At 54.8% G+C, this 10,372-nt stretch overlaps 1 protein-coding gene across 1 annotated transcript; it reads right to left on the bottom strand.

The window, feature by feature from the left end:
• Nucleotides 323-7,801, bottom strand: KRT8 (keratin 8). Its single transcript, XM_005679931.3, has 9 exons — nucleotides 7,377-7,801; nucleotides 4,763-4,971; nucleotides 4,069-4,129; nucleotides 3,528-3,623; nucleotides 2,780-2,944; nucleotides 2,382-2,507; nucleotides 1,404-1,624; nucleotides 1,227-1,285; nucleotides 323-757 (listed from the first exon to the last, which is right to left on the bottom strand). The coding sequence occupies exons 1-9, from the start codon at nucleotides 7,719-7,721 to the stop codon at nucleotides 585-587; spliced, it is 1,455 nt and encodes a 484-aa protein (XP_005679988.1). The 5' UTR covers nucleotides 7,722-7,801; the 3' UTR covers nucleotides 323-584.

Below are 10,372 nucleotides of genomic sequence, written 5' to 3'. Positions count from 1 at the left end.
GGGTTCGAATACCTTGGCCTACTTGGTCTCTCTGGGCCTGATCCTGATGCCAATCAATTGTGAGGCCTACAGAAAGGAAACCCTCCTGATATTCGCACCCAAAATCTGCTCTGCTCCCCAACAGGGTTTGCTGCACAGATAAAAGTCAAGTGGGGCATTTGAGACCAAGGCATCAATGAGTTTTTCAGCAAAAATAGTCTCTCTGGGAACAGCGTGGAGGAGGCCAGACTCTCCTCCACGTGGCCCCCCACCCCAGCTTCTGATCCCCGAGAGAGGCCTCCTGACAACCTCTCTCCCACCTCACAAACAAGGGCTGCACATAGCATAGCAGGTTGGCAGAGCCAACTGAAGCTTTATTCTGAAAAAAAGATAACTCGAATTGGATTTATTCTGAAAAAGACGCTTACATTGGCTTTTAGGTGGGGTCGTGGGCAAAAGGGGCAACCCCAGGCAGTCGACCCCCCCCAGGTGTGGGTGGAGGACAGGGGTAAAACCTCAGGTCTCCCATGCAGATGCTCCCCCGCACAGCCCCATCTGCAGGAGCCAGTGAGCGGGGGAAGGCTGGGAGGGACCGCAGGAGCCTTTCACTTGGACAGGACATCAGAGGACTCAGACACCAGCTTCCCATCGCGGGTCTCAATCTTCTTCACAACCACAGCCTTGGAACTGGTGCGGCTAAAGGAGCCGGGGCCCCCACCAGAGGCCAGGCTCAGGCTGTAGTTGAAGCCAGGGGTCCCGTAGGCCGAAGTCAGTCCACCTGGTCAGGGAGAGACAGCCACGTGAGTATGGGAGGCTATGCTCTCATCAGGCGCTGTTCCCCCTGTCTCCCTGACACCCCAGAAGTGGTCCCCAAGGAGGGGGAACTGCCCTGGTTCACTTCTCCAAGATGACTGGGTGAAAACCAGGAGCAGGGTGGGACAGGGCTTTGCTATTAGCTATGTGACCTTGGGGAGATGTTAGAGACTTGGGTTAGAGTCCTGGGTCAGGAAAATCCCCTGTTGGAGGGCATAGCAACCCACTCCAGTATTCTTGCCTGGAGAACCCCATGGACAGAGCAGCCTGGTGGGCTACAGACCGTAGGGTCACAAAGACTCGGACACAACTGAGTGACAGAGCACAAAAGCACGCAGGCTTGTGACCTTGCTGGGCCCCAGCTTCCTCAGCTGCACCAGAAGGACCCGTAGAGGCTGCCCTCCGGCCCTGGCCCCCAAGACGCGGACACTCACCTGCGTAGCCACTGGTGGTCTTGGTGTGGATACTCATGTTCTGCATCCCAGACTCCAGCCTGTACCCAGAGGACACATGGAATGTCAGGACCAACCCTTGGCCCTGAGGACCCAGGTCCCATATCCTGCACTCCAGGGATGGTGCACCAAGGGTGGTCAGGGAACCCCCACACCTACCGGCTCTCCTCGCCCTCCAGCAGCTTCCTGTAGGTGGCAATTTCCACGTCCAGGGCCAGCTTGACATTCATGAGCTCCTGGTACTCGCGCAGCTGCCGCGCCATGTCCTGCTTGGCGTTCCTCAGAGCGGCCTCGAGCTCAGCCAGCTTGGCCTGAGCATCCTTGACAGCCATCTCACCACGCTGCTCAGCGTCAGCGATGGCAGCCTCCAGGGAAGCCCTCTGTAGAGGGAGGGGACAGGCAAGCAGGTAAAGCAGAGTCTGGTTGCCTCCTCTCCTTCTCCACCTGCACCCACTCTCCCTTTCCCCTCCTTTGGGGACCCCGGCTCCACGACCTGGACTAACCAACTCCACCTGCCTTATTCCAAGAAAATGTTAGAGGGGACTTTCCTCACGGTCCAGTGATTAAAAATCTGCCTTGCAATGCAGGGGATCGATCCCTGATCAGGGAACTAAGATCCCACATGTCAGCTACTGAGCCCGTGTGCTCTGGAGCCCACAAAACAGAGTGCATGTGCCATAACTAAGACTCAAAGCAGCCAAGTAAATAATTTTTTAAAAAAGGAAGAAAATGTTACTGGCGGGTGAGCTTCAGGAAGTGAAATGGGGGAATATGAGCAGCTTCCAGATCCCCCTGCACACAGGTCTCACCTGGGATGCTGTACAGTATTATCCCCACTCCCAACGGGACTGGATCTCTGCTTTCTAAACCCCCTTAAGGCATCTGATATATAAGCACCCTGATTTACAAGACAGATAAAGCAAGCTTGGGGAACCCATCCTGGACCACCAACCTATCTGCCCAGCCCCGTGACCCCTGTTCTGACCCCTCAGCCTCCCAGAACAGTCTGTACTGTAGCTACCCCTCCAACTCCCAGGATCATTTCCCCAACCCCCAGACACCTCACTCCTTTCTGTACTATCTCCTCCACCCCAGAGGTGTCCCAGGACCCTCTTCCACCTCCAGCCCAGCCCATACCTGGCCTTTGAGACCCTCGATCTCAGCCTGGAGACGGCTGATGTTCCGGTTCATCTCAGAAATCTCCGTCTTCGTGCGACGAAGGTCATCCCCGTGCTTCCCAGCCAGTATCTGCAGCTCCTCATACTGCAGAGGTGAGACGAGGAGTGAGGTTGAGAGGGGACTCCTGATCCCTCCAAGGAAAGAGTACCCTCAGCCAAGTCACCAGAGCCCAGGTCCTCTCACGCCCACCCGGCTCCGTACCTCTGGGCCTGGAACATCCCATCCCTGTCCCCCGGCACGATTCGGCAGCCCCGCTCCCAGCAGGCAGAGTTTGAAATCTCGCTTCTCCCTCAAGGAAGGACTAGCACCCAGAACTACCCAAAAGGGGAGCACCAGGTTGAGCCCCTGCCCTTTACCTTGATTTGGTACATGGTCTCGGCCTCCGCCCGGCTGCGGTTGGCGATCTCCTCATACTGGGCCTTGACCTCAGCGATGATGCCGTCTAGGTCCAGGTTGCGGTTGTTGTCCATGGACAGGACCACGGACGTGTCAGAAATCTGAGACTGCATCTCACGGATCTCCTGTGGCAGGAAGGGGAGGTGGTGAGGCCCTGGCCCTGCACACAAGGAGTCCCCTTCTGGAGAAGGGCCTTCCACAGGGGACATGACAGTTAGGGCGGGAGAGAAGGCAAAGTTCCTAAAGAAGGGAGATGGGTCGAAGACCTGGAACTTGGAGAGAAGCAAAGATGAAATGAGGCCAGGATAAAAGGAAATCCGGCTTTGGGTGAGAGACCAGAGGGGCAGAGCCCTTCCACGCTCTCAGCTACCAGTATGGCGCCCCCAGAGGGCTCCCACAAGGCCCAAAGGATCTATCTAAACCCTAGGGACAGAGCCGGTCTGAGGTAGCCGGGTCACCACTCTGCAGTATGTATGATGACCTTGGACAGTCTCTCTCAGTTCTCCGAGCCTGTTTTCTCATCTGTGAAATGGGGTAATAAACCCTCGCTCATTCAGGGAGACAGAACATAAAGGACATCCATGCCAGGTTACTACTGGCAGTCGGAATTATTCCGGGTTGGGCCCTTGTCTGTTGGTGCACTGGCGGGGCTGGAAGGAGCCTCTGACGGGGCCAGGGACCTCCAGTCTCCGGCAACTAGGAACGTACCTCTTCATACAGTTGCCTGTAGAAGTTGATCTCATCAGTCAGCCCCTCCAGGCGGGACTCCAGCTCTACCTTGTTCATGTAAGCTTCATCCACATCCTGTGGGGTGGGGCAAGGGGAGCCAGAGCTGAGTGCCCACTCCTGATTCCAAGCCGGGGACACCCAGTGGCCTATCCTTGGAACCTGCTAACCGCCTTCCCACCTCAGTGATCCAGTGCGGTCTCTGCCCCACCACACCTGCATTCCCAGCCCCTTTACCTCCGCTTCCTGCCCATTCCGCCTCCTCCCGCCTCCTCTCCCCCTCGTCCTGGAAGCCTCCTATAGCTGGACCTCCAGTTCCACTGCTCCATTTTCTTAGCCATGTCCCAACACCCATAGTTCTGTCCACATGCACCTAACTCTGTCCTTCCATGTTCAGTACCTAGGAGGCACCCAAATGTTGTCCCATGACTTAGAAACATTTAAGAACAGAAAGCCTGAGTCTAGCCTGAGTCTCTAAGCACCAGCCTTCTGTGTCTGGGTGGGGGTAGGGGTGCTCCCTCACCTTCTTGATGATGACAAATTCATTCTCCATGTCTGTGCGCTTTTGGATTTCATCCTCATACCTGATAAGGAAGAGACATAGAATGAGAGGATGAAAGGGAAAGATGAGGTTGCCATGGATCTTTTGAGGGGGGCAAGAATATCTAGAAAATTCAGTTAAAGGAAATGTAAAAAGATATGAGATAGTTGGTCTGGTCATTCTGCCCCAACCAGCTACTGTCTCCCCAGCCTTACCCCACGCCATCCCCAGTCAGTGAGGAAGCCTAGAGCAGGAAGTGTCTCCCCAAATCCATGAAGATATATTGGATTAGGCATAGGAGGAGGTTTAGCAACAGTGACTGACAGGAGACCTTTGACAGAACTTTCTGGAATATGCCGGAAATCAGGGATAAGAAAGGAATAAGGGCCAGGGCTGTTAATATACAACAGAGGCCTGTTGGCTACTTCTGCTCCCATCCTAGATTTACTATGTAAACTCTAGAAGATAATTTGTTGTCCAAATCAAGACAGTTCTGCAACTGAAGGAGGAGGGGAAGTGCTATTAACAATGGACATACACCTAGACTGTCCTGGGGTCACCCTAATTATATAGGACTGCACTGCCCAAAAAGCAGAGGGCCTTGGGGTCTGAAACCTCTGGTCCCAAGGGGCCAGGCAGGGGGAGATGATTTCAGCTGGGGAGGACGGAGGCTCACTTGGTCTTGAAGTCCTCCACCAGCCCCTGCATGTTGCCAAGCTCCACTTCCAGCTTCAGCTTATCCTGGGCCAGAGTTTCCAGCTGCCGACGGAGGCTGTTGATGTAGCTCTCAAACATGTTGTCTATGTTGCTCCGGGCAGTCTTCTGCTGCTGCAGAAGGTTCCATTTGGTCTCCAGAACCTTGTTCTGCTGCTCCAGGTGCCGCACCTGTATGATGGGGCAGAAAAGTCCACAGTCACATCAGGCCAGGGCGCAAGTCTGGCACAAAGCAAGCACTGTGTTTTCCCTTAATCTACTCCCCAAGCAGTTGGGTCTCCAGAACTGCATTAGTGTTGGGCTGCGGGGAGACAAGGGGGTACATGGTTGGAAGTAGATATCTAGGAATTATGTTGGTTATACTTTCAGGAAAAAAAATTGGCATTATTGACTGAGATTGTATATTATACGTCAGTAAAAGTAGCCAAGTTTTGATTAACACTTTTCATGATTGAAAGAAATATAGATGGTTCATATCAAACAATCATGATTATTATTTGGAGTGGCTTTGAGAGACTCATAGATTACAGGGAAATTTCAGCCCTACAATCCAGAAAGCACTGGCCAGAAGACCTAGGTTTTAGCCTAATGCTGCTACTGATCTTGAGTTGCTTCCCCTCTCTGAGCCCAGGTCTCCTCAACCCTGCAATGGCCTAGAAGATCTCAGGCAAGCCCTATCCGAACCCCATCTCTAAGAGCAAGAAACTAGGTAAATCTGTCTGCAAACTGAAGACCGTCCTCCCCACAGCCCTCTCTCTGAGTTCTCCAACATCCAACCCCACCCTACTCCACCCTGAATCCACAATCCTGTTTTCTTGTCCAAAACACAAAGGTCCTAGGTTCCTTGGGTTCAAGGAATCCAGATTTTAGGATGAAATTAAACCATGTTGGAAGAGAAATTTTTTTAAAGAAAGAATAATAAACTGGTCCCAAAAGGAAGAATGCTTTTTTTTTTTTTAATTGACCCAAAGTTGGAACTTCTTTTAAATTAGGAGGACTTGGAAAAGAAGTTTGTCTTAAGGGTTTGGTTCAGATCCAGCAAATCCAACTCTGTAAATCCCTTTCTTCCCCAGCTCATTCTGTCCCAAAATTATAAAAAATAAGTGATTATAACATTTACCCTTATTAGAGTGCTTAATGTAGGCCAAGCACTGCTAAGCTCTTACATACATTATATGCCTGAATAGGCAAAACCTCTTGGATTTAGGAGATTAGAGAGCCTATTTTGTAGATGAGGAAATCAGATTTAGCAAGTTAGTCCACCGAAGGAAAGGGTAGAGAGCACTGGGGACCTTCAGCCTCTGCTTAACTACTCACTGGGAAGACCCCAGAGCTAGCAAAAGGCAATCAAGAAGTCAAGTCAAGGGTCCTTAAGACCAAGGAACCACCAAGCCTTCCCCCAAAACAGGGGAGGTCCCGTTTCCCAGGGGACTCCAATTCTTAAAGACGCCAATCTGCCCCGGGATTTCCCTCCTTCCGCTCCCACAATGCCTCCCAGGAGCCAGTCAGCAGAGAGGAACTCGTCCTCCAGCGCTGGGGGCCCTGGGGCCTTAAGGGAGCAACAACCCCCTCCCAACCCCAGGCTGCAAAACCTGGCCTGGCGCCTTCCCTGAGAAAGTGGAGCCAGGTTATTGGGGCGGAGCCGAGTGAGGGGACAAGGGCCGAGGCGGGGGAAGAGGGGCGTTGGCGGATAGGCGCCTTATCTGAAACCATAAATCCTGGGATTTAAAAGGACATGAAACGCGGGTAGGGTGTCCAACGCCCGCAGACTTTGAATCCTGCATCGGCTTTCCTGAAGCCGGTCTCTGGCGTCCCACCCCACCCCACCCCACTCCACCCCACCCCTACCCAACTCCACCCTGACACACACCCCCACCCCCACCGCCGAAACCCCAGGTGCTAAGTGCTCCCCAGGAGACTAGGAGCGGGTCTCCAGCACGAAGCCTCTGCCCCTCACCCCTCCGTGGGGGCGGGTCTCTGCCCCGCCCGGCCCCGCCCACAAGGTCAGCTCCCGGGGCCCTGGCCAAGTTATGACTCATCTTGATGCCCCCCACTCTCAGATCCCTGGGACGCCAAAGGCCTGGATCAATATTTGCCTGCTTGAATCAGGACTGCTGCTTCCTTCTCCTAGAATCCTATCAAATTCCTATTTTTAAAAACACAATTTTTTTTTAAGCACAGGAGCACTACTGGAAAGGCCCTTGGGGCCGGGATAAAGAGAAGGTTGACCCTGAGGGAGGAACTCCCCTCCCACCCGACAGCTAAACATCTGGAACACTTCGAGGCTGAGAGCTTTATAGCCTTGGGGTGAGATGGGCGAGTGAGTCAGGGGCCCCCAAGATTTACAGTCAGAAGCCTCCAAGATCCCTCCCTATCCCTTCCCCTGCCCAAACCCAAGTGCGCAGAGGGGCCAAGTTACTGGTTGGAAGGCAGAATGTTCCCAGAGTGGGTGGGGCCCAGCAGGACACTAGTGAGGGGCTGGAGATGTGCCCATGGAGGGTGGGGTGACCAAGAGAAAGGGCTGGGATCCTGGTCCAGCCCCAGGCACTGCCAGCCACGCAGAGGGGAGCCCTCACCTTGTCGATGAAGGAGGCAAATTTGTTGTTGAGGGTCTTGATCTGCTCCTTCTCCTGGGTTCGGACGGCCTGGATGTTGGGGTCCACCTCCAGCTTGAGGGGGCTCAGCAGGCTCTGGTTCACGGTGACAGCTGTAATGCCCCCCAAACCTGGGGCCCCGCCATAGCTTCCAGCCATACTCATGCTGGTGCCCAGGCCACCCCGAAAGCTGCTGCCGCTGCCCACTCGGGAAAAGGCCGAGGAGCTAATGCGGGAGCCGGGCCCGCTGGTGTAGGAGCGGCTGCTGAAGGACCTGGGGGCAGAGGTGGACACCTTGTAGGACTTCTGGGTCACCCTGATGGACATGGTGGAGGCTGGAGAGGAGGCGAGGAGGCCGAAGCTGAGTAAGAGTCGAGGAGTCGAGAAGCTGATTCTCGGTGGGGTACAGCTCCCCGATGGCCTTTTATAAAACAGAGCCCAGCCCAGGAGGAGGGGATTGGCCTTGTAGCTGAGTGGCTAGGCCCTGAGGGGGCAGGGCCTAACCTGACACCTGCCACCTACAGGCCGGACTCAGGTGGGGGCAGCAGAGAGCTGCTCCCACCCCGGAGCCCACGCCTGCACCACCCTGGAACCCAGGAAAAGGCAATTCTGTTAATGTGAAAGTGCAAGGACTCTGCCAGCCTCTACAAGCTCCCTGTAACAGAGCTTGCCCAGGGATGCCCAGCCACTGCAGCCCCAAATCCTGGGTCTTATCTCCTTCCCTCCCGTGGGAAATAAACGCACACACTGGGGAACACGGCCAGCAAGGGACCCCTGGCATTTGAGTCTCCTCTGAGCAGCCGATACTCCAGAGACACCAGCCTGTGTTCGTTCCTCCACTTCGTGTGATTACGAAGGTCTGCCCAGGCTGGACACGGGTTCCAAATCATTGAACCTGAGGTCAACCATTTGCCTGGTCTTTCCTCAGTTACTGCTGTGCCCTCAGCCCCTGGTGCAGTGCCAGGAGGCACTGGGAAAATATTCATGGAATGAATGAATGAATGAACATTCACTGTCTTAGCTATGGGGCTGTATGTGAAAGTTAAAGTGAGATCCAACACAGTGCTTTTCCAGGACACAACGCTGTGGCGTCTTTCTCTCCTCCCAAGATCGCAGGATTCTTGGGCCTGAAAGGCAGAGCGAAGGATGAACAAGAGCTAAAGGGCAGGCTGGGGGAGGTCAGGAGAGAAGGTGGCTGTCGGGGGATCATCTCATTGCTCACCACTGCTTGCAGGAGTCATTCCCATAGCCCCCAGGGGGTGAATCACAGGAAAGAGGCAGGACTGTGAGGTGGGGGTGGAGTGGGGAGCCCCGATGGTGAGTCAACCAGCAGCTTCTCTTTCTCTTCCCCAGCCACCCCCCTGTCCCCCGCTGGCCATAGGAGAAAGAAAAGAGTCCCTGCACCTGTCTCCCCAAACCCATTAAGAAAATGAGTCAGGAGAGCAGGTTGGGGCACCGCATGCACCTGCAGAAGGCTGGAGAATGGGAGCTGAATAAGGCACCCAGGGCCTGGGTGGGGCAGGGTGAGGCAGGCTGTGGGTGGAAAGCACAAGTTTTGGGTCCCCAAGGCAGAGATTCCAGTAGCAATTACCTAATGGCTGGGGCTGGATTCTCTGATAGATCCTGCAGGGCATGAAATAGAGAGGAGTGGGTGGCTGTTCACTAGAAACCAACAGATTCCCTGGAGGAGAGGGACCGGCGGCCCATAGCCCCCAAGCCCCAACCGAGGTTACTGCTGCCATGCCTGTCCCCAGGGCAGGTGAGTGGATGACTCTCCGTCCTTCTCTGGCACCAGAGCACAGGCACAGAGGCCCTTACAGAGGGACAGCGAGACCCAGAAACCCTCTCCCTGGGAGTCGGACAAGTCCCCAAAGACAGACATGCAGATAAGCTCCCCTCAGATCACACATTCCAGGCCACGCACACACACACACAGGAACGAACTTTGAAGTCCCTTCTGGAAAGACAAACCCAGAGTCTCTCAGAGGGGACACAATGACCACATCCCTTTCTTCCCTCCCCTCTTTTCTCTTCCCTCTCTCCCCAGGCCTGGCCTCCTGCCACACAGAACCAGGCAGTACCTGTTTGTACCAGGCCCTCTCTCAGCCCCTTTAAACAATTCTTAGTTTTCCAAGGAGTGATTTGAATGGAAGCTCCCCCCTCCCCAACAAACACCCACACCTAGCAGAGCTAAGAGACTTCGCTTTCCTGAGACCAAAAGGAGAGGTATGGGCCCGGTGCCAAACCAGGCCCAGAGAAGGCGGAAGGAGAGAGGGAGGGGCTGGTCAGACAGGTATGGCAGCCTAGGGGAGGGACGACCGGGCAGCTCCCTGCTTCTCCTCCCCCACGCTGTGGTCCACACAGCGAACCTGGGCACACTCAGAGGGGAGAGGCCTTACCTGAAGTCCTGAGCACAGAACTGCAGCCCAGAGCCCTCCCCTGAAATCTCAGCCCTCCCACCCCCAGCCCAAGCCACCTGGTCCCCTGGTTGCAGGACTGTCTTTTGTTTAAGATGAAGACAAGCGGCCTACAAGGACCGTGTGGTTTTCAGGCTGTAAGAAGGCCCAGATCTCACCCAGGGGAAGTTCCTCTTTGCTGGGGCAGCCCAGAACGATCCAGGGTGGAAAGTGCTTGCATCTTTCTTGTCAGCTCCCTATTGCCCAGAGCCCCAGCCAACCCCTCCCCCATGCCTGAAACCCAGCTTAGGGTGCAAGAGAAGAGGCCAGAGCTGCCCACTCCTGCGGCCCCTGCCTGGGATTCCAGCTTAGAAGCGATAGAGGGAAGCCCTGGTGGCTCAGCCGGTAAAGAATCCGCCTGCAATGTGGAAGACCTAGGTTTAATCCCTGGGTCAGGAAGATCTCCTGGAGAAGGGAATGGCAACCCAATCCAGTCTTCTTGACTGGAGATTTCCATGGACAGAGGATCCTGGTGGGCTACACAGTCCGTGGGGTCATAAAGAGTCGGACATACCTTAGCAA

This window comes from Capra hircus, chromosome 5 (assembly GCF_001704415.2).
Source record: "Capra hircus breed San Clemente chromosome 5, ASM170441v1, whole genome shotgun sequence".
NCBI lineage: Eukaryota > Metazoa > Chordata > Mammalia > Artiodactyla > Bovidae > Capra > Capra hircus.
This window is presented reverse-complemented; position numbering and strand designations above follow the sequence as displayed.